The sequence below is a fragment of the Aspergillus pseudotamarii genome, assembly GCF_009193445.1.
Source record: "Aspergillus pseudotamarii strain CBS 117625 unplaced genomic scaffold BDV38scaffold_25, whole genome shotgun sequence".
Classification (NCBI taxonomy): Eukaryota; Fungi; Ascomycota; class Eurotiomycetes; order Eurotiales; family Aspergillaceae; genus Aspergillus; species Aspergillus pseudotamarii.
Window position 1 is genome coordinate 360,117 of NW_022475039.1, and position 23,951 is coordinate 384,067.

At 45.8% G+C, this 23,951-nt stretch overlaps 6 protein-coding genes across 6 annotated transcripts; 3 read left to right on the top strand and 3 right to left on the bottom strand.

Moving 5' to 3' along the window:
• Positions 1-7,739: 7,739 nt before the first annotated feature.
• On the bottom strand, positions 7,740-8,727 carry BDV38DRAFT_292728 (PLP-dependent cysteine synthase family protein; the record flags this gene model as incomplete). Its single annotated transcript, XM_032062076.1, has 1 exon — positions 7,740-8,727. Exon 1 carries the CDS (start codon positions 8,676-8,678, stop codon positions 7,740-7,742), a length of 939 nt encoding a protein of 312 aa, XP_031913893.1. The 5' UTR covers positions 8,679-8,727.
• Positions 8,728-14,259: 5,532 nt separating this feature from the next.
• Positions 14,260-15,584, bottom strand: BDV38DRAFT_292730 (FAD-dependent oxidoreductase; the record flags this gene model as incomplete). Its single annotated transcript, XM_032062077.1, has 2 exons — positions 14,260-15,042; positions 15,096-15,584. The coding sequence occupies 2 exons, from the start codon at positions 15,582-15,584 to the stop codon at positions 14,368-14,370; spliced, it is 1,164 nt and encodes a 387-aa protein (XP_031913894.1). The 3' UTR covers positions 14,260-14,367.
• A 627-nt stretch (positions 15,585-16,211) lies between these two features.
• Positions 16,212-17,810, top strand: BDV38DRAFT_282760 (MFS transporter; the record flags this gene model as incomplete). The annotated part of the gene is made up of 4 exons (XM_032059872.1): positions 16,212-16,360; positions 16,415-16,871; positions 16,941-17,486; positions 17,550-17,810. 4 exons carry the CDS (start codon positions 16,212-16,214, stop codon positions 17,808-17,810), a joined length of 1,413 nt encoding a protein of 470 aa, XP_031913895.1.
• Positions 17,811-18,780: 970 nt separating this feature from the next.
• On the top strand, positions 18,781-19,600 carry BDV38DRAFT_282761 (Alpha/Beta hydrolase protein; the record flags this gene model as incomplete). The annotated part of the gene is made up of 2 exons (XM_032059873.1): positions 18,781-18,995; positions 19,063-19,600. The coding sequence occupies 2 exons, from the start codon at positions 18,781-18,783 to the stop codon at positions 19,598-19,600; spliced, it is 753 nt and encodes a 250-aa protein (XP_031913896.1).
• Positions 19,601-19,704: 104 nt separating this feature from the next.
• Positions 19,705-21,832, bottom strand: BDV38DRAFT_282762 (uncharacterized protein; the record flags this gene model as incomplete). Its single annotated transcript, XM_032059874.1, has 4 exons — positions 19,705-20,916; positions 20,968-21,245; positions 21,312-21,429; positions 21,485-21,832. The coding sequence occupies 4 exons, from the start codon at positions 21,830-21,832 to the stop codon at positions 19,705-19,707; spliced, it is 1,956 nt and encodes a 651-aa protein (XP_031913897.1).
• An 813-nt stretch (positions 21,833-22,645) lies between these two features.
• BDV38DRAFT_292733 (D-isomer specific 2-hydroxyacid dehydrogenase family protein) lies at positions 22,646-23,951 on the top strand (the record flags this gene model as incomplete). The annotated part of the gene is made up of 4 exons (XM_032062078.1): positions 22,646-22,809; positions 22,862-22,937; positions 22,999-23,285; positions 23,380-23,951. Coding segments are annotated over 4 exons (1,099 nt in total), but the record flags the coding sequence as incomplete, so codon positions are not given.

Consider the following 23,951-nt stretch of genomic DNA (forward strand, 5'->3'; position numbering starts at 1 on the left):
TTTTCCAGACTCGTATTTCCGTCGTATTCGCCGAGCTCTCTAGCTAGGTATCTTAAAATGAGCAAATGTTGGTAAACTGCGAGCACAACTCCGATCGTATAGGCCACAGAGTTGCTGGTATGTCCATATTTATCCTTCGTACTCAAGGACAGCAACCTGACCAGTCACCGATAATCCTTTCCTTGAGTTCTGCCTTATCTGTCGGTCACATATCATCATAGAGACATCGGACATCATCTCTCCTACAGGATAACCTCTCCGCCGCCCACGCTCCCGATCTTGAGATAATGGGGGGAGGTGTAGGTTTAGCCGACGGCAGCTGCATTTCTATTGTTGTCTTCAGATTCTTTCCGACTGGTTCCTTGTGATCAATATGATGTGACTGGCGATAGAAAGATCAAACTTGGTGATATGCGTTGAAAAAGCAGAAATAGCACTAGAAGGGTGGTCTTTCTTACCAAACATGGGGTAGGTTGTCCATCGTCTCTCACCATTTATTATGTGATATAACAAATTAGTAATCCTGGCGCGACCTAAGCGTCCCGTGACCTTACAGATATAGGCATGACTGCGATGTACGGTGGGGATGATCCCTGTGCCAAACGAGAGCTAAATGGCCATATGGATTTTCTCATGCAGTCCATTATCTGTCTGTCTACTACCTTGAGTTGGATAGTGTAAGCTTCATATTGCTGAATAAGCTTTGAGTTAATTCATCTGATAGGGAGCACCCAGAACTGTCATCGGACATCCGGGATGGAGTAATTTATGCTTTATTCTAAACCACATTTGTTGGAGGGCTCATTATTATATACTAACAAGAGTATGGTTCAAGGGCCTGATCTAATCTACAGTTAAATTAGTATTCGCATGTTTCTTGATCAGGATGAAAAGAGTAGATATGTCCTCAAGTCTGTGGATACAGGAGTGTAATGGTTTGTCAAAACTACATAACACAAACGAGCAATTAATAAAAACAATCATTCAACAAATATACTTCCCGAAAAGACAAATGCGGTGAGCTCTGCTTCAAACATTAACAGAGAGTGTATTGGTACCTTCTCTCAATCACGGTGCTACCTATGACACAATGTATACTCCGACGCTAGAAGCAAAGCCACCAACACCCAATGCTATGATTTGCAAAAAATACCATATATATAATCAAGATGCAAGCGTGAGACTGGCATCGTATCACCATGGCAGGTACGCATGTCGACTTCGAAACTGCACCGGCAACCTTTGCCTACGCCCGTGACGAACCAGGCAGGGCCTCTGGCGGTCTATGGTCCAACATGCAAGACGTGTGCAGCTACTGAAAGAGCCCGACCTCTAAATTCTTGGCTTTCCATGTTCGTTGACGTAGGGTCAGGCGGACGTGCGCGGTCATTTGTGAAGTTTCCCTTCAACCTGAAGTGATGGGAAATCGGGTATCAGTATTTAATAACTTGACTCTTGAGCAACTTTCGAGATCATACCAGTGTCAGGGGGCTTCGTGGCCAGTTGATCAAATCAACCAAGCTCAACAGAAATCTCTGGAGGCGGGTGACGAGATCGGTAAGCTCAAGTAGCCTATCAGAGATATTTTCCATCGAACCATCCATAGTCGCAGCTGTTCTTTTCCAGAGCAATAAGCAAGCAATATTTGAAATGTAGAATGATGTGAAGGTGACAGATAGAAAGAGCATGGGGCAGCGGTCAGTTATATACGTCTCGCCAGGTGTAAAGATCCCCTTGGGTATTGCAGCTGACTATCCTGATGGCTTATCCCACTAGCTGCAATTAGGATTAGTGTGTTAAAGATAGCCATTGCTGATCCATACCTTGGTTGAGGTGGTTACTTGAGTACTCTTTAGGGGTGAGAGGTTGTGGAGGGTAGGGTTGAAAAAGCCTTCCACCATACTAAGGTCAGACAAATAGTGCAAGCTCCTACGAAGAGGTGGCAGGTACCCACAATGTCCAGAAAGAAAAGAAAAGAAAAGAAAAAACACAAAAAAAAGGAAAATTCGGAAAAGAGAGCCACACAGCTGCCACATTAGGTATCTCCCATAGGGACAGGAGAAACCGACTGCGTGGGAGCTTTGGTCGGATCCCGGATGACTTCTACAAGTCCGTGTGGATCTGTACGAAATTGAAATGAGGGTTGTGGTAAGATACCAGTCTAGCTCCACCCTTGTCAACACATCGTGGACGAATAGAATACGGTGCTGACTGTCAGAGCTGGTATGTTGGTGGTGTCTAGAAATCCGTTCTGATGGAGCCGAGAAAGATAGATTTGTCAATCCTCCTACAGAATAAACCAAAGACTTTCTTTCGACCGGGCTAGTAGAACCACCACGTTGGCCACCAATGATATTTCGCTAATAGCAGGATGCTCCTCCAGGAACTGTCACCATGAAGGCGGCATACCGACATGTCTGTGACTGGAGTAAGGTTTTGCGGCACCATGCAGTTACCGTCCATTAGTTTGGTCGTAATGTTCCTGTTTAAAATTTTCTTTTTTGACATTCATTTTGGCTCTTTCCTTTTGTTGTCTTTTTGTATTTCCGCCGTTATAGATCTACAGGGTTAATAAAGGATAAGAGGGATCAAAAATTATCGCCCAGTGGTGTTGCCTGGACTACCGTTCCTCCCGAAACGAACTCATCTCATTTTATTAAACAAGAGCATTGTTGTCCGAGTTAACATAGACACGACCTGCATGAATTCCCTTCCCCTTTTAGAGACTTGGCTGGTCTCGATTGAATTTGCTGATATTAACTCTTCGGTATTCCGTGGAGACGATTTCGTTCCTCGTCACCGGATGTTTCCCGGAGTGTTAGATGATACTCGCTTATGGAACGGTAGTTAATGTCCCTGTTCCCATTAGCTGAGCTGGATTTAAACGGTTTAAGCCGTCGCAAGACTACCTGTTCTAACTGTCAGATCATGTGCTGGGTCTTTTAGGGCGGCTAGTGGGGCCGTAGAAGAACTAGTCAGAGAAGGGATTTTGGCTGCCTCCGCGTACGATGTAGGAGGAGTTGATTAATCGGTGCATGTCTTGCGTAGACGGCGTCTTGTACTGCTGTCTAGACACACATCCTCCTGAAAATCTGCCGAGGACACAATACTGCCCGAGAATAAAAAAAATCACAAAAAACATTAGGGGTCTGATCCCAAAGGGTAAGATTATGGGCTCGGACGCTAAGCTTCATTCCTCGCAGTCAGGAGAGCCTCCATTTGAAGCCACGGAAGGGGCGGTGAATCACGTTCGATCTGGTTGGATAGTCTTTAAGGCAATCCAGTGGGGAGCTACAGGCCGTTAACCTTATTCTTCGAGAAGCAATAACAAGGTACAGACTAACAGAACAACCCCCCTCCTTCCTTCTGACACATGTGGGATATACTATATCCTACGTACAGTATAGCCACGATCCTCTTCTACGCATGTATGTCATTCCATAGATCTATTCCCGTGGTGAAGGTTAATAGATGGAGCGGTGGCTAAGCGCCTCAGTAGTGGGTAGGCCTTGTTTCATTGTGCGAGTCTCTGCATCTACTTCAGATTTACCAATTACAGAGGTTGTACTCATCCAATCCTTGGCTGTAGCCTATTTAGATACGTAGTTGTTGAAACCAATATCGAATTGAGTGATCCACTTGTGTGTGGTTTCGTGCAAAGCAGGCCTCGCTGCGCGGAATGTGCGTTCCTCTACCAGTATTCTTCGAGGATGCGATCCCACGAGACCCAAGAAACTTGGGCTCGCTATTAGTTGTCGGAAGTCAGGTCGTTGGTACTCCGACTTGGCCCGCAAAAGTACGAAACGCAAAGAGATAGGAATCAAGAGACGGCCGTATCTTTGTGCTTCATGGGCGCATGAACTGCGAGGTATTGCGCAAGTTGGGGGCCAATTCCATCATCATTCGGTCTCGCTTCGCTTCCATCGTTGAAAACAACACTAACAAAAGTACGGAGTTGCCTCCCGGCTATGTCTTTTCGAATGCGACTAAGATTTTACCGTTCCTCCCATCTGCACGGCAATTTAGCCCTAAATCTAGCGGCAGTGGTCGTAGATGTATCCACATCTGGGTGTGAAACCCCGACAACCCAAATCATTAAATGAATCAATCAATAAAAATACAATTATGTAAATTTTATAGAAGGCGAAAGTATACGACAAGCCGTGTCTGGGATGTTCATCCAATGTTGACAAAAGGGGACTTCTTTTCCTTTTTTCTTTTCATTTATTCACTTTTTTTGCCTTGCTTTCCCGAAAAGGTTCTTCATCCAACCGAGGTTCGACGACGCCATAACAACATCTCAATAACAGCATACCCACTTGGTTAGCTTAGTCTTGCCTGCAGATTAAGGATTAAAAAATGAGTTCCACTGATCTGAGGACAGATTCCACTCCCCTCTTCCCCCGCGGGGGAAGAGGGGTGGTTGTTTTAGTTCAACGTAATGCTTAATTCAATCCTGCTAACCTCTGATCTCCGGACACTATAATTTGGAAAATATACAATGATCACATTCGTAGAACATCCCACCCAAGTATTCATACACACTAGATGATAAGATCGGCAAGGGTAAAAAATTACGGTGTAAGATGAAATTAAAATTGAGCATGTGGATTGTTTTCTGCTTTCAGGTCCAGCCTCAAGAGTTTTCTCCAAGGAAGCAGGAAGACTGTCCAACAGATCAGCAGTTTTTGATTGCTGATCGAGTCAGGAACATCTCTATAATTTCCCTTGTGGACCAGATCCACAGTGGGTATTGGAAGATCCTCTTGCTGGCATAAAAAAAAATAAACATTGCAAACTAAATTAAATATTGGCAGGCACCATAAGAAATACGTATAAGACCCTTTTACGGATGTTGGCCGCTAATGGATTCGGCACCATACCTGAAGTCGGAAATGAACTTCGAACGGCTCAACTGAACTCCTGATAACCGAGCCAACCACTGAGAAAATTAATGGATTCTCTTTTAAGCTACGCTCAACTGCATAATAGTCGGCGACTTCCGCTCCCTGGCATGGGTTCCGAATATGAGGACAGACGCGCCATGTTACCGCGTAAGTCCCATCGCCGGTTCTTAATACCAGTCCTTTCCCCAACTTGGATGAGGGTTAAGTCGCCAAATTAATGAAACCCATGTCATGTATCCACAATTTTGGGTTTTTTCCAAGGCACCATGAGAAATTTGCTGCCCGTGAAGCAGAGCGACAAGAGAGAATGAAAAGGGAGGATAAGGAACTTCACGTATTCCTAGCATAGCCCAATCAAATTTCTTAGCATGGTAATGTTCTGAGCTGCGTCCTCTGGTTCAGTGACTCATGCCTTCGCGAGCTGGACTACTCAGGGTCTTGCGGTTCCCAACCGCGGAATACTGCAGCACTGGGATCTACATTAGCACCACATCATTTCTCTTATTCGAAAACCAAAAAAAAAAAAAAAAAAATATCAAATAAAAATAAACAAAGAGTTAGTCCCCACTCTTCTCTATTTGGCAGTTAGGACTTTTGCTACTTTCTCTACTTTTCCCTCTCTCTTCCTAAATATAGTTTATCATAAGCATAGTAATATTTTGTCAATCACAGAACGGTAACTTTACTAAATTATAGCCCTGATGACTATCGCCGAGATACTGGGATATTATCTTTGACTTCTATTATTACGAAGAGCAATCCACGGAGTGTCAGCCTCGGCCTATAGCCTAGCTTAGTGTGATCTTATCTTCCTGAAGATCTGCCTTTACTATTTACACTGTCAAAAGTCTTTAATACTTGTCTGGGAATCATGCCGTATCATTCTCTCCTCCTTCTTCTCTCTCTGTCTCTTTTGGGTCAGTTAGATGATCTGTGGCCAACTAGTCCCAACAAAGAAACGTGTAAGGAATGAAGACCGAAAGAAGGGTCCACTACTGAATGAGTCTAAGTCTATTCGGGCAGGAGTCTAAAGAGTTTAACCAACGAAGAGAACAAAAAAGCCCGAGGCTGGGAAGATCCCAGTGAATCACTCTTCGGAGGTTGTCGCTCTATCGTCGGGTACAGGCGACTCAGGAACCGGACCGTTGTTTCAGATCTGGCATCATAGCGCAGGAATACCTACCACTCGGCAGGCAGACATCCAACGACCTGGTTTCCTCAGGGATTCTTTCATTGTGTTTGTTACACCAAATGCGTCAAGATCTGTTGTATGTTCCTGGGGCCATTACCCTTTTTTTTTTTTTCTTTTTTTCTTTTTTTTCCCTTTCTTTCTTAGGGTGGATATGCGTTTCCTAGCGAATCTTGCTGATGTCCACACAACAAAACGCCCGTTCCGTTCCGAGTGATGTGCTTACAGTTGTGCAGAGGGTTCCACCCAAGGGTCCAATTAATAGAATAGTGACCACGGTAGAGCCGAAGCAGGCCGGTCGCAGATGGTTGGTGACGAAGCTGGCGCACCTGATTATCCACCTGGTGAATGGAGGGCAAAAGTGTCGAATCTGGATAGACAAAGATTCCTTCGAAAGTAAAAAGAGAAGGGAATAGGTATTTTAGGTCGGAGTTGCTGCTAGAGGACAAATACCGTCTAGCATTTGCTTGTATTAGTATACCCATCTCTCAATGTACTATATATCTGGGTCGAGGATTTATATACCAAACATGATTTACGTAACCGCTGTCCACTCCTGTCATGATTAACATGTCGCAGTGAAATAGATAATTCATGGTCGAAACATCTCAACCGATGAACATCGATTGGCTTTTGAAATGGTCCTTTGGGAGTCTCCTGCCCATTATCTATTCTTTCAATCTTTATCTTGTGTCTAGCGTACCTGATAGTAGAGCCTCCAAGTAACCAAATTTCGCGGTGATCAACGGTATCAGATTCTTCCAGCTTATTTCAAATAGGCTAGAATTGTCTTTTTTGGGTTTTCTAAGAATTAACCAACACTTCTCTCCTGAATTATTTTAGTACATAACTTCTTGAATAGTAACGTGTTTGGTAAGCACCCTGCGCATGCAAGTACCCTGCGCAGCTCTGTATTCCATACAAATCCGCCCTTTTTACTACTTCATTATCTTAGTAACCAGAGATAGTAAAGAAACAATAATAAATATATACTATAGCATAGGGTGAATGAGGCTATTGATAATTTTTCTGATTTTTTTTCTTCTTAACCTTACCCTATAAAGTGGAAATATTAAAAATACAGCTGTAATATTCAATACTGAAACAAGTATTGTTTATATAAGCTTCTTTACTTTATATATTAATAATTAAGTACTATTATATACTCTTCTTAAATTTTGGATTATTATAGCTTGTGGTTGCTGAGATATTCAAGTAGTAAAAGGGGCGCATTTGTATCGAATACAGAGCTGCGCAGGGTACTGGCATGCGCAGGGTGCTTACCGAACAACGTTACTCTTGCCGATGTTTCATACTTTGGCGGTGAAAAAGGCACCCGTAAACCATTGCACTTATTGACCTCGAAGGTCTTTTTATCTATCTATGGGTGCCCGAGAAGATCTAAGACAGACTTAGTATATTGTAGTTATTTTTCTACTGCTATATCAAGTATATTGTAAATTTACTTGCAGTAATAACCATTGAAATAGCTAGCCTTGTATCCAGGTACTGTGATTTCTATCTACTTCTGGTCAGTCAATACTATAGATAGTATAAGTTTTACCAATCTTTCAGATGCTGAGAAATGGTCAAAGTGTATATTAGAATAGCGAATGTGGACGGCCCTCTATATATATTGCCCATTAAGTAAACCAGTTACTACTCGTGTTCTTTACTCCATATTGTACGGCAACAGTCACAACTTGCTTCCCAGGACCAAGACGCTTGGCCAAAGCAATCGCCGCAGCCACATTGAAGCCAGTTGGCGCTTCAACCGACAAGCATTCCTCTTTGACCAGACGACGATACATATCATGCCCTTCTTCCTCCGGAACAGCGCATACTTCATTGCAGAGTTTCCAATCTGGATGCGGCGGGTAAAAGCCAATACCTTCAACACTATGTGCCCCTGGACGACTCTCTCTAATGGTCGGCGAGGATGCTGGTTCAGGCATTGCAATAAAAATTTCTGGCCACTTCGACTTCAGTATCTTAGCTATACCCATCGCTATCCCCGCACCACCCACCGCACCACAAAACGCATCAATCCCTTCAGGAAACCGGTTAAGCAGCTCTCGGCCCATAGTCTCGTATTCAATACAAGTATCCTCGTTATGGAATTGATCAGCGAGATAGTACCCATCGCCTTGTGCAAGTTCTTTTGCACGGTGCACCATTGAAGGAATCAGGTCTGGTGTAATTCCCGAGGAACTATAGACAAGATCTAACTTAAGAGCCCCATGGCCCTCCAAAGACCTTAATTTTTCCACATCAAAGGCGTTGGAGGAAACAATCGTAAGTGGATATTTCTTGAGGATACAGGCGAAAGCAAGAGAAAAACCTGTGCTCCCATCTGTAGCCGCGACTATAGTCATACCGGGTTTCAAGTCCCCGCGACGTTCAGCCTCTTCGATGATGTATTTGGCCAAACGGTCTTTGTATGATTCAGTTGAAGTCCTATCCACCACTTTCACAAAAACTGCGGCACAGTTCGGGGGAACCACTGTACATAAGCGGACCACATTAGCGCGGTCCCCGACTGTATCAACGTCTTCAGCAGGAGGTGCAGCATGACCGAACATGTTGATAATCGGAATGCTTTAAGAGCAAGCACATAAACTGATCGGTTCCGTAGGGGAGGAGGTAGAAATAAACCGTGTGTGGATGGATATATTTGTCCCGGAAGGGGTTGGGAATAAATTACTAAGCTAGGAGAAGCAATTCAACGAATAACAGTACTTGGTCACCTGACACACATCCCCCGCCACACGGATTTCCATGTACCTCGAGTTTTGAGTTCAACTTCAAACCACCACAAATTCGTCAATATAGGTTCAACTGATGAGATGCTTTCTTGTCTAGAATCCCTATATCTGGGATGACCTTTTAGATATGCAGAAGTAGTAAAAGGATTTTGTGTTGATTGTAAAAGTATCTTAAGGCATCACCGCGGTGGAGATTTGGACCTGCACCCGCCCCAATAACAACCCTAACCTCAATCTACTTTTTAAAGCTCCATATCTCTACCAATTCTGTATACACGCACACATACATATAGATATATACTCTAGATCTATATAGAAATGCGGAAGTACATTGTAACGAAGCAAAGAAATATTACCGGCCCTCTAAGACAATACACCAAAGGCTCATATTGTATTAGGCTAGTGAAATATCCAATTTCATTGACAAGGAAAATCTGCTACTGGCCTATTTCTTCTTTTCTTTTCTTTTCTTTTCTTTTCTTTGCTTTGCTTTTTTTTTAATGCGTATCTGCAGGATTCGTTACGGACAACGGCGGTCAGACGCTGACACAATGCTATGGCTTGGACAGCCTTTGTGGCTTACATTTTATATTGGACTTTCCTTTTCTTTACCTTTCATTAGTGAATGTAGCAACTCGTTCTTCGCGTAGACTTGACTGGGATAAATTTCACTGGCCGTTGGTTCATCACTTTTTATTTGCCTCACTTAGGGGCTCGTTTGATATTAATTGTATTTGTTGGCATGGGGGCTTTTCAGTATTCTGTGAGAGACCACTTCGTCCTTGATCACTCGACGTCCCCCAGAGTCACAGATGATGCTCGCTTATGGAGATAGCTGGACCTCCACAGGGTGGTGGGTCCGTAATACGTACTTCAATCGATAGGCCGCGCATGTCTTGTAGGGAAGACGTCAGGTACCGCTGTCCAGACGCACCTCGTACGGAAAGGCTACCATAGAGTTAAGATTTGACCTTGAAAAAAAAAAAAATAAAATAAAAAACTGTCGGGGTCCAGTCCCAACCAGGAAGATTATGAGCTGGAATGTTAGCCTTTGTTGATCCCCCCGAGCAGCATTACTCCCGGCCGGAACAGGGCGGTGAGTCACGTTCGATCCCGTTGGATAGTCTTGAAAGGGATCCACAGGGCCCATGTAAATCTGGTGAGTGTTGTCTTAAAGTGAAAGGTCTTTTTAGTTTCAGGTACCAACCCTATCTCGGCAGGCTTGAAGTCTGAACCGCCTACACGTGGGAGATGGAGCAGCGATCCTCTCCTACCTATGTATGCCATTAGAGAGATCCATCCTGTACTAGATACCTACCGAGAATCACACACATGTCGTGGTCGATGGCCCCTGAGCCCCGTTTAACCATTCGGTGTCCCTGCGTCTACTGTAGATGACTAATTCTTGAGGCTGTATTACTCCGCCGCTTCCTGGCCGTAACAAGTTCAGATACCCAGACATTGAAACTGACCCCAAAAGGAGTGATACACATGTATGTGGTTATCTCCAGAACAAACCGGTATTACTCGCACGAGACCCCAAGAAAGTTGAACTCGCTACCAGTGTTCGGAAGTCTGATCGCCGGTCAATTGGGCTTGGTCACAACAGTCCTCCGTACGAAACACGAGTCGAGCGGCAGTTGTTATTATCCCAGTTCATGCATGAACTGGGCGGAATTGCACGATTTGGGGTGGGGGCCCAGTTAGTTCCGTCATTTGGGGGTCTGAGTGAATCCCAAAGCACTGCTCCGCCTCGCTTGGTTTCCAGCTTCTGGACAGTCACAAACACACGGAATTACCAACAGGACAGACCGGGATGAGCCATGTCCTTATCAACGCCACTAGGATCTTACCGTACCTCGCGAAGTCTGCCAGCCTTGGCCTGCTTCACAGTCTAGCCCTAACTCTTGCCCGAGGCGCTGTGGCTTTATCCACCCAAGGGACAAAATAAATCAATAACAACAAAAACGCGACAATTTACCAATAATCCACGGGTTTCATAAAATACTGACAAAAAGGCTTTCCTTTTTTTGTTTTTTTTTTTTTTTAAATGGGTCTTCGTCCGCACCGTTGATAACACACGCACTTCGTTCAGACAGCCATCATTCGCTCCTCTAATCTGAGGACAGATTCCTCCGCCGAGGGCTATCTAGTAATTTTAGATTAACGTAATGCTTAAAATTAATGCCTTTCAAACGTCATTGTATCAACTTTTTAATTTCCAAATCCTATGATCTGGTAACACGAGCCTTGATTGGACTCCCAAATCAAACTACCCGAAGTACTCGGTATTCATATTATCCTACTAACTAAATCATAACATGGACGAAGTTAAATTTTACGGAGTCGGATTAGATTAAAATTTGACATCCGGATAGTTTCTGCCTCCAGGTCTAGCCTTGGGAGATTTTCACCGGGGAACCGCGAAGATGAACCAACAGACCCTCCTTCTTGACGGCTTTGAGGATCGGATCCACCGTAGGTGCGTATCTGAAGATCTGCTCGCCGGCACAAACTAAAATAAATTATAATATATTTAAATTCAATCGCCGCAAAGCCACCGACGAATTACGTACACGATATTTTAGGTGGACTCGACCTCTCATGGGTTGGGCGCTGTGCCTGAAATCGGAATCGGGTATAGAAACTTGGCTTTATGTCGAGAACTCGTGGTATAAGGTTATGTGTACACACACACAACCACCACCACCACCACACACATACCACACACCACACACCCACCCACCCCCTTCCCGAAGTCTACCTATGCCAAGACTTCCCTCCTAAGAGGCTCTGAACCGACAAAACAAAACTTGACCTTTTCGGTTAGCGGATGAAAAATACCCAACCCATCTCCGCGACTTCCTCGACCGAGACGCATGATAAATGAGCTGGAGTCCACCCCAGAGAAAATAACGTAGTACTTTTTCAAGGTACACACTCATCTCCATGACTGTCGGGAACTTCCGCTAGCAGGTGTAACGTAACTTTAAATGTTTTCCCCCCTGTATCCATGATTTTGAGTTTTGCCGAACACAACGGGGAACTCACTGAAAGGAAGGCTGAGAAGAGAGGGTGAGTGACTCCACGTCAAGGATATCTAACATAGCCCAAAGAGGTTGCTGTAGCATGGAGGTAATCTCCGGAGGTGCAGCCTATCAGGACCTGTATCTTCGGTTCGATTGACTTGGGAAAGGTCTGGGATTTACATTAGGACCAGATGATCTCCTGATTTGAAAAACCAGACGAGAAAAAATAAAAGAATAAAATAAAAATAATAACTAAATTAAATCAAAACAAAGGGGAAAAAATGAAAGAAAAAAGAATCACCACCGCTGCTTTCGCTCTCTGGGCCTCTTGGACTGTTGTTTCAAATCAAGCATCATAGCGCAATAATGCCTGGTCTTTTGTATCTCGCTGTTACTATTACTATTATTATTATTATTATTATTATTACTATTATTATTATTACTATTATTATTATTATTATTATTATTATTTTCAATTTGTTTTTTATTTTACTGCATTGCATTACATTGCATCACATTGCACTACCTTACATTCCATCTCACTTCGTCTCACTTCATTTCACTTTGTCTCATTTCGTTCTCATTCTGTCTCCATTCATCCTATTGTCTTTTAATTTTCTTCATTTTTGTTTCATTTCTTTGTTTCTTTCTTTTGCGGGGCTAGATACAGATTAGAATTCTATTTTCTACAATTCTGTACTGATGGCTATCCCGTTTATACGGTAAGTGTGTACAGTGCTAGGGCCGTTATATGTGTGTAAGAGAGAGCGTCCCAGGAATACTTATCAGATGCAAGACTTAACAGCATGGGATCATTACAGATAACCTCTTAGTCACGACAGACTCTGTCCCTTTAACAGAGATATCAAACACGACAAACAGAGAACTCCGCCCTCAGATTATTCGCAAACAACCTCCCACCCTTTGTCAAATCCGCTTCCGGTGCAGCAGCAAAGGTTCCACGGAAGTGTCAATCGCCATTCTGGCGGTTGTTGAAGGAAAAGAGTGACCCGTGGGTGACAAGAACCCCATACTCTAAGGTCTTGGCTGCAGTGTAATACTCAAGCTTGTGGAGCTGCAAGTCCGTCTCTTCCCCAGAGGCTGACAGTGTACACAAGCGATGATGTACTCGCCAGTCGAACTTGATCCAAAGAAACATTCCACATTCGTCTTTCCAAGGACTTAGTGAAGCCAGTGGGGTTCTGGCCCGTCGGGATAGTATATAAGACTCGAGGCTTTGGGCCTCGGGAAGAGCCCCATGAGTACAGTACATTTCCCGAGAATATCAGGACGAAGGCCCTCAGGGTCCATCTCAACACCATGAATATGGAGGCCGTTCAGGGTGGCGCTCTCGAGTGTTCCGAGGTAGGTATATTGCTCGCCAAGTACAAAATCACCACGACGGCAGAAAATCTGGAATGCTGTATCATGAACAGCTGTTGCACCATATGAGAGAAAAGTGACCCAGTCAGCATCCTTTTGGATTTTGAAATAGGCTTTTGGGAGTCCCTTGCCGATCATCCGTTATTGTATCTTCACCCTGAGCTTATAGCTCCGGAAAGGCTTGTAAACCGTGGTTGCATCAGCGCTCCTTAACATATTCCTCGAATCCTCTTCTCGGTAGGCGAGAAAGCTTGAATACAGTTGGTACTGGAAAGAGAAAATATATTGGAATAGGATTTTTTTTAAAAAGAAAATATACACTTTTACTTCAGAGCTAAAGCCCATACAGTTATTCAACTTGAAATTTAGCTTTGACTTCATCTGAGGTCACTAGGCACCTAAGCATTTTTGTTTTGATATATGCGTAGAATGACGGAAATACAGTATGTCTCCAGAAAATATATATGAAAGAGTTGAATTTTTTCAACCCAGAATAGCATCAAATGTTGTTTCTTCCTTTTGATTTCAAAAAGAATGATGAGTTGTCGACAAAACGATGTATTACCGACGGGTTTATCTATCTCATGATTAATGTCAACAACTTACAAAGCTCAATACCTTTCCCGGTGAATTGTATACAAATTGTCCTTATGATCTAAGATTGGCACTATATAAGCTATGGATGACCTAGGGTCAGCTGGTCCATACGGCCATAGGGCGTGGGGAACAAGAACTTAAGCCGGGAGCTCACCGCCTTAGGGTCGCGCCACTGGGGGATACTTTTCTAAGTTGTATTACCTATCGTTTACTACGGTCGTTTTGAAAGATCCTAGGCTTTGCTCTTCCTGGAACAGAGCGATCACCCGAACCGCAATACCCAAGTTCTCCGTGAGAAGCTTTGGTCCATGTTATATTTGATGTGCTAATATATTGATCAGAGATACTTTCCAATGGGCTCTTCCGTCGTTTTCCAGCTAATATCGGAAGCACCGTGTCCCTCCAGTTTTCCTAGAAGCCCATATACATACATAGAACGTTCCCCAGCCCCCTCGGGACTGGATCGTGTGATATCTGGAGGGGTATTAGGACCTCCTTTAATAGTCCCCCTCATCCCGGATGAGGCGATTGGGAGATGTCATATTCTCCAGAAGACCCTTGGGACTGTCCCATGCAAGGAACAACTCCCCGCTAGCCACACTCCGACTAATCACGTCCTGGGCATAGGGAAACATCTCTTGCTCATATGCGGTAACAGCCTCTTGCGTAATACCCAGATCCTGGATCTTGTGAGCCAAAGCCCGCGCATTGCGCATGCCACAGTTGACTCCATCTCCAACAAAGGGCGTGGTGACATGCGCCGCATCTCCAACCAAAGCCACCCCCGGTGATGTTTGCCAATTCAGGTGCTCGACTGGGAAGTAATACAAGGGCCAAGTCCGGAAAGGTCCGGTGGAATTTCGAATGATCTCGTGGACCAGTCCTGTAAAACCCCCGAAGTATTCTTCCCGAAGAAGGAAGTTCTTGACGGAATCTTCGTCCGATAGGTCGAGCTCACCTGCAGATGGGAAGTCTGCCGGCCCCTTCCATCCAAAGTCCATGCGGTAATGGCCATCACCTTGTCGTTGAATCCAGACCTTCTTGCTTCTCCCACAGAAGATCATGGGCCCCTGGCCGGCAAGCTGCTCGAGGGTGGGGTGATAGGGATTAGAGGGTCGGATAAATAACGTGAGGAATAGAATACCACAGTATTTTGGTTCTACTTCTGTCACCTGAAAGGGGTCAATAGCAGGACTTCCAATTGTACAGGATTGAGAAAGCTCACCAAGTGCCGGATCTTGCTGCGCATGCCGTCAGCCCCGACGACAAGTTTGAACCCCGAGGCCGTAGTGCCATCCTCAAACTGGAGAACAATATCGCCGTTTTCATTGCGAAGAGAGCTTTTGACTGGAGTCGACCAGCGGACCTTCTCCTTTGGGATCGAGGAAAGCATGACTTGGCGTAACTGCGTGCGGTCAATCTCAGGTGAGTCGCGCCCTTCGCCGAACGTAACGACCTTGTTCCCTGTATGATCAAACAACGAGTGAACTGTGGCATAACCCCCTCGCGCATATTTCTTGAATTCTTCAAAGCACCCTGCATCTTTGAGAACGATTTGGCCGCTACTGCGATGAATGTCTAAGCATCCGCCTCGAGGGGGAGTATCCTCTGCACTGCGTTCATAGACAACATAGTCGATGCCTTGCTGCTCGAGCATGGCGGCAAGAGCAAAGCCACAAGGCCCACCACCCACAATAGCAATATCGGGTGCCATAATGTAGCTTTATTGGCTTTGAGGATGAAGTTTGGAAGTGCAAATTTGAAATCCAGGGATACAGTGAGATGAACACGGATAGTCCAGGTGAAAGTAGAGAAGTGACTATTTAGTTTGGTCCGCCGAGTCGATGTGTACTGCCTTGACTTCAAATAAGACAGCAGTACGCCATTTCATTGGGGCTGAAACTGCTGACTCGGTTGACTCGGATGGGCGATGGATACGGGGTTTGGGGTTAATACACAGTCTCCGTATACAGCCAAAGGGTAATACCATACCCAAAAGCCGGAGAAATGACACAAACCCCGAAGCTTCGCTGATCTTCCCTATTTTAGGGTGTGTCATGAGTCCTCAATTAATATCTGTGATTTCGTCTCCGGAGCAGGTGGACGATGTACTATTAGAAGTAGTATAGGTTAAACTTGTCCAGAATCCGATCCGATTCTTGACATATCAACCCTAAGAAGCTCGGTGATAGTGGTCTGTGGAGAATTTGAGGAGCTAGACTAGTATAGAAGCAGATGCCCTTGACATTTCTTCTGTGTCTATCAACGCTCAAGTGGCCAAAGACGAGGTACTACCTTCTACTAGAATTCGTGTGAAAAGACAAGGAAAGGGTTAAGACCGATGGATAAGCCCACACCTGACGGGCAGCCACCGCAAGGATCTGAGAATGGTATTCCAAGCCAGGAAGAGTCCGAAAGCTCGCCACTGCAATGGCCCCAGTCCAAACGAGTTGGGCACGTTATCCTCGTCAGTGTCCTGACACTAGTAATGTACTTGAGAACCATACCGTCTCATTTTCAGCTTCTACGCTAATGAACAAACAGGAACCTTTCGTCAACGATATTTACACCCGGAGCTAGGTTCTTCGCAGAGGAGTACGGGATTACCAACCCAAGCCTACAGACCCTAATAGCCAGCATTTATATGTTAGGGCTTATGTGTGGCCCGCTTGCTATTGCGCCTTTGTCCGAGCTTTATGGGCGTCTTATTCCGTACCATGTATCGAACCTCATATTCTTCGGTTTTACAATAGGTTGTGCCAAGTCAACTAGCACGGGGATGTTTCTCGCATTCAGGTTCCTAGCAGGCTGTGCAGGCTCAGCACCGTTGACAATCGGCGGTGGCACCATTGCAGACGTTATTCCAAAGGAGCAACGAGGTGTGGCAATGGGTATGTTTTCGTTGGGGCCGACACTGGGGCCGTCGCTAGGGCCTATAATAGGCGGCTTTGTTGCACAATACAAGGGGTGGAGATGGACATTCTGGGTGCTCTTGATTCTGGTACGTACGAGCATCCAAAGGACACACGGCCACAAAGAGATCCATTGGCGCTAACCTGTCTATTGGTAGCACGGATCCGTTTCGTTGGCGTGCCTTATCTTTATGCGAGAGACTTTCACAGAAGCCCCTCAGGCTGGCCAGTACCCTGCTTCCGAACAGAAAAAGATAACTGCGAACAGGCTGCCAACCCACGTCTTCCTACGCGCGTTACTGACCCCGATAAAGCTCCTCATCTTCCATCCGGCAGTACTCCTGACCTCACTCTCTGTCGCATACGCCTTCGGACTGTCTTTTCTGCTTTTTACCACATTTCCAAACATTTTCCAAATGCAATATGGCTTCTCACTTGGTATTTCAGGTCTTTGCTACCTCGGGATGGGCTCAGGGATGTTAGTTGGCGTGGCCATATTCAGCCTGACAAGCGATAAATTGCAGGAGTGGCACCGCCGGCGCAATTTCTACGAGCCAGAAAACAGACTCGCCCTTATGGCCATATTCTGCCCTGTGATACCAATTGGCTATTTTTGGTACGGATGGTGTGCCGATAAGGTAACGCATTGGATTGTACCGATCATCGGCACCTCGCTGATCGGACTGGGCACTTTATTCACATTGGTGAGTGTTCCTCGCCTTTCTTGGTAAGCTCTATTCGAATACAGCTGACTTCATTTGATCCAGATGCCAGTGCAGCTCTATCTCATCGACGCCTGCGGGCCTAAGAAGGCTGCCTCCGCTCTAGCAGCAAATACAATATTACGTTCCATTGCAGCAGGTCTGTTACCTCTTGCTGGACCACCATTATATGATACACTTGGTTTGGGTTGGGGAAATAGTTTACTTGGGCTTTTAGCTATCCTGTTCATACCTGTTCCTTGGCTGCTTTATCGGTACGGGAGACAGTTACGCGAGTGGCCTGAGTCGAGACATGGAGACTTGTAGACAAAAGTTGAAAAAGAATCATATCTAGCAAATTGTGTAAAGTGTTTTCCTGTTTACCACAACAAGCTGACCAGTTTCATGAGGCATGGTCTCGGTATTTTGAGAATTGAGATATCAGTTATGTACCATACAGATATGGAAGGAAAAAAGGCCATGGTGCCATGGTCAAATGCTATAATTTGATTTACTTATATCTTTATTTGTAAAGAGAAAATGGGGGAGACGTCATCAAAACACTATACACTCGTATGGATTGAAGCTATAGTTACAGAGGACCAGGTAAGCGTGGTACGCAAGTGGGTAGAATTCGATACTCTAGAAAAGAGGTGAGGCACAACACATTCCCGACTGGCACATCGCCATCAGGTGTCCGATATCTGCTACGGACAGAATGAGGAAATAAGTACAGCTCATATTGGTCCTTCTGATTCAGCCTCTAACATCCTCTGGATACAGCCAATTCCCTCATGCCAGTCAGTTGGTGACACACCAGAACGCGACCGACAAACTGCCCCATAATTTCGGGTCTTTTCGTGATCAATGCGCAGGAAACTAATCATCCACAGCAGTGTCCGTATCAGCTGCACACTTTGTCTTCTTCGCCGGTTGAACCAGCTTCGGCTATGTAATTTAGCGCAGCATGAAGATGACTGAAGAGCTCCCGGATTTTGTGTATTATATGTAATCTAACCGGAGTTTGGAAACGGACCCACCGACAGCAGATCTGATACCAATTCAGGATGCAGGGTTGGCTTCGGGTTTAGGGAAGCAGCCGAGACACCCGAGCCGTGGAGAAAGCCTTCTGGACACTCATGGAGACTGTAAATTTGGAAATAAGTAGAGAACGTAGAACTAGACAAGAATAGGCCCTTTGTCGAAAGAGATTCCATCTTTCGTTGTTCCACCACTTGACTGCTAATCAATTGAAAAGACCCTTCACCACCACAGGAAAAGCACCGCCGACGATAGAATGGGTGACTGCTGCTTAAAGGGCTTCCGCTGGAATGGCAAGCCTGCTGGCCAAGAGGCCATACTGGCTGGCATGAGTTGCTACACGGTAGGAACGAATTCCAGCATCGCAATCCTACTGCTTCACGATCTCTATGGCTGGACCTTCCCCAACACGCGACTCCTAGCGGACCATCTGGCGGAGGAAGTTGACTGTACAGTATATGTACCTGACTTGTAAGTTGCGGCGTTCGCGGGATGCTTTCATAATGAACTGTGCCTCATTTAAATTTGTTGAGATCAGGTTCGGAGGTGAGCGCCTTCCACTCGATGTCCTTCTCGACGAGAGGAGATGGGGCGAGCTCGACATCCCCAGTTTCCTGAGCCGTAATACCAAGGCTATTAGAGAGCCGGATATATTCAACTGCACCAAGGCTCTGCGAACGGAGCATGGATACTCCTCCATCGGCGCGATTGGATTCTGCTTCGGTGGCTGGGCGGTTTTCCGCTTAGGCGCAAAGGATGTTCGGCTTGTCGACTGCATCTCTACCGCACATCCCACATTCCTGGAACAAAAGGAGATCAGTAATATCGGTGTTCCCGTTCAGATCATGGCGCCTGAACACGATCCGCAATTTACAGAGGATCTGAAGGCTTTCAGTAACACCACTATCCCCAAGCTCGGCTTGCCCTATGACTACCAGTATTTTCCCTCCTTAACGCATGGATTTGCGACACGCGGGAATCCAAACGATAAGGATGAGATCGCGGGCATGGAAAGGGCGAAAAATGCGGCGGTTCTCTGGTTCCGCCAGTGGTTGCACAAGAGTATAGCGAATTGAATGTAGTGATGTATCTATATCAGAGAGCAATCCTAGCAAACCAATAACTGCTTTGGGAGAACTAAACTATTTATCTACAATAACAGACTATTTGATGAACTATGTCATTGTTGGGTGTATTGTAAGAACAGCTCTTCGTAGCTTGCATCATACAGGGCCTGCGACACACCGTCGACGTCGAAGGTAGCCATATCTTCAAACGGAAATTGTGACTCGACAGAAGTCAGATCAACCTCGTCCAGTGCACTGTCATTATTCCGTGTGGCAACATTATTCTCTTGGGGACCCAGACTGCATGGATGTAGATACTCAGTCGATCTAGTGGAAGTGTTGTCGGGGAAGCATAATTCACTTGACTTGAAAGGCGCGTGGTACTGGAATATTGTTTGTGGTGAAAGCCTCAGGGAAAAAGCGGATCCCGCACTCTCATGAGAGAGCAAGGACAGTACCATGCGGTCATGGACACTCCTAGCTCGTTCCATCATGCCTTTCATGGATCCTTGCAGCCGACGGTTTGGCGATTCAATGCCGAGCGTAGTAAATGAGTCATAGCTCTGCTCGATCAGGGGCCATACACTTCTCACGAAATGTAGGTCGTCACAGTCTAGAATTTCAGCAAGGCACGTTGCAAGTGCTTGCCAGGGAAAAAAGAGTGATGCAATCCACCGCCATGGCTGTGTCTTAACGCTGCTATATACCCGGCATCTCGTATAGAGGGCCTCTACAGCTAGCCTAAAGATATTGATGTTGGTGGCTTGTGACTCGCCTGAGGGCGGACTATTTTCCACCGAGCGTACCGCAAGGACTTGTAGGTAAAGCCCGATTGAGTGCGAAAGCTCCTTAGCGTAGTAGTCTAAGTCATTCTGGCCCGGTTGACATCCAGCAAATAGCTCGTCTGTGCGCGCCTTGAATACCATTGTTAGCTGTTGTCGCTGTTGAATAGATTTTGTACAAGGCGTGGCAAAGTTCGGAATGATTAACTGTCGAGCTGTCTCTTGAGCGTAAGAAAGAACATGGAACAAAGCAGTCTCTGAGACCTTTCTCTGTTGGGATATTTGTATTTCGTTGTTCATATCATGAAATGACTGGAGCCTGACCCAGTTGGATTGAATCATTGGCTCTGTAGCGCTGCTTAGAGATGCCTGGATATCTAGCAATCCAATTGCATGCCATAGTCGTCGGCGCATTTCCTTTTCAAACAGTGGGACCGGGAATGGGGGGCTGGAATCATGGAGTGAGAGAGCATGGGCAATCCGTAAGGCTAATGCCAGCATCGTCCAGAAGCGTCGGGTACGGTCATGACATCGCATCGCTATCTGTACCCATTTAGCAAGCAGTGCAACCGGAACTATGTCTCTTGCACTTACTAAAGATATCACAAAAGCTTGGAGGACAGTTAGGTCATCCGTCAATAAGTAGTCTGCTCGTTCGAGAGCAGCATTCGACTCCTTCTGATATTTTGAAATCAGAGAGGCTTTATCCATCCCAAAGCAGGAGAGACATATATCTTGGTTGACAGTACAGCTGGCAGCGTAGTATATTGCAGATGCAAGTGCGGCAGGCGCCGGATGCCAAGGCTCGTAGTTCAGGTAGCATTCTCCTTCCAACAGATGTGCCTGAATGGACGGACGATGCAGAATGTTCACTATGGGATCGACCTGTGTTAGATAGATATACAATAGCTGCTGCCGCTCTCTACAACTATTTAAACCGTCCCTCCCCGCAGATATCGTTTCATTCGGTCCCAGTTGAGCATATTGATTAATCATATTGGTAAGGTCACTGCGTCCGCGAGTCTGGCCCGCCGCCCCTTTTGTTGGCGGTGATTCCTGCACTGGCGTTATAGCACATGCTAGGAGATGAGATCGAGTAGGATGAGCTTACTAATCTATCATAAAAGGCGCAACTGTTTCTCGGGGTGTTGTCGAGCTCGCTAGTACAGGAGGGGATGTCTTGAGTGGATAGGATATTAGGTGCTTGTGCGGATGATGCCACAGACGGCTCCCCTAGTGAGGATTGGACCAAGCCAGCTGGCAAACTATCATGGCTGTCCCTCTGATCCAAAGGGGCCTGTGAAGGCCAATTCACGGGTCTTTGCGATCGACCACGGGGACGTCGTTTTCTCTCCACCGGAATGCAAAGGATGCCCGAGTTCCGGCAGTTGGTACACGGTATAAGCCGGTCGCATTTCACTTTCCGCTTGGTGCAGGCCTCGCAGCTCAATCTTGCCATTGAAGGGATTTGTGTCCGCGATACGTTTCGGATAGAGTGTGGGAAGGGTTCAGTTCACGAAGTAGGGGTTTTGGGTAGCCAAGTCAAGAAGGAGGGAAACACGAAGGATAGAAGGAAAGAAAAAGAAACTCCGAGGAGTACCTGGTAGAAAGCGTAGAAAGCCATATAGAATCTCTGGCGTGGGCGGGTTTGGGATACTATTTAAGATACTAAACATAGCGGATTAAAATCCCGGCAAAAGCCGAGCCGAATCCGCTCCGAATTTCAGGGTTGGGGAAATTGGACGCTGCTCCCGATTTGTATGATTGTCATAACGTATGCCTTTTTTGGCATGTCCTATATTTTTGAAGATATTCAATGCACTAAATATCTACATTTCTATATATATATATATGCTGATAATTAGGATATTAACAAATTTTATAACTTAACATGGCGGAGTCAGAGAACTTTGGTAGGATCTGTACATGTACAAATTTTAGCAGTATGTAGCAGTAGTGTAGATACCGGGAGACCCTAATATATGTCCGTAGACTGAGGAGCCACAGCACCTGGAGATGAGAATCTCCAGGTGGTCAATAAATAGTTGTAATTGACCTATAAAAGAGTGCAAATGCTGTGGGTCAACTTTCGGACCCCGCGCCGGGTTTTTCCCCCCGCTTATCAACGGCACTTAAATTAAGAAAGGTACATAAATATATGTACCTACAGGGTTCACCCCCCCCCTGCTGCAGTTAGATTCCTTGCTTGCAGAACTGACATGCTTGTCTAGTATCCACTGTTCGCAGTCGAACGAGTACTACTCACTGTAGATATGTCGATATCCAATGCACGGGAGCTTCTCCTGGTCTTCCTTCCCTTGCCGGAGCCAACACAAGCAATTGACTCGATTCGCCAGCAATTTCCTACTCTAGAGGTGGTCTTCCTGGAGATCCCCCCTGGTACCTTGGAGGTCACCAATGATGTTATTCCAGCTGGTTAGAACAGGTCCTCTACAAACCCTAAGTCATGATTACAACTAACTGGAAGAGTCAGACGTACTTGAGAGGGCCACTATTATGACCACAGCTTTTGGCATTGTGCCGCATCCTCATCAAACACCCCAGTGAGCCAAGGAAACCTAAGTCAAATCATTAACAAGACACCTGCTGACGATTTATGTCTAGGCTGAAGTATTTACACTCCTTCTCGGCAGGAGTGGATCATCTGATTGGCCATCCGATCTTTCGCGACACTAACATCCGAATGTCCACAAGCTCGGGGATCCACGGACCGCCGATCGCAGAATGGGTGGTGATGAATTGGCTTGTATACTCCAGGATGTACACAAAAATCTTAGAAGCCAGGGATCAGCACCGCTGGTTGACATTCAAGGAAGTGAGACAATGGGAGGTTGATGACCATGTGGGCCAAACGGTCGGCATTCTAGGGTATGGGAGCATTGGCCGCCAAAGTAAGTTCTTAGGAGACAACATCACCTTCTTCTTCACTGCCACAGCGCATGATAATCTACTTTTCCAGTTCAGAGGCTAATTAATATCCGTTAGTTGCTCGCGCTGCATCTGGTCTGGGTATGAGAGTCTTGGTATACACAGCACAACCAAGGCTGACGCCAGAGTCGCGAAGGGATACTGGATTTATCATCCCAGGGACCGGAGATCCAGATGGCCTCATACCTGAAGCCTGGTATAGCGGGCGCGACAAATCATCCCTTCATGCTTTCCTGGCTCAGGGTTTAGATCACCTGGTGGTTAGTCTTCCCTTAAACGCGGCCACCACCAACCTCATAGGTAAAGAGGAGTTGGGCATCTTTTCGGCACACTGCAAGTCCACTACTCGGAAGCCCTTTTTAACGAACATATCGCGAGGCAAGGTAATTGACCAAGATGCCCTGCTATCGGCACTGCAGTCAGAGGCGGTGGGAGGTGCTGCTTTGGATGTGACTGATCCTGAGCCTCTGCCAGTGGAACACCCACTCTGGGAGCAGCCAAATGTGTACATCGGTTCACATATGAGTGCATTTGGGAAGCGGTACTGGGAACGCTCACTAGAGATTCTACGTCTCAATTTGACTCGTATACACGAAGGAAAGGAGTTGATCAACGAGTATCGTAGGTGA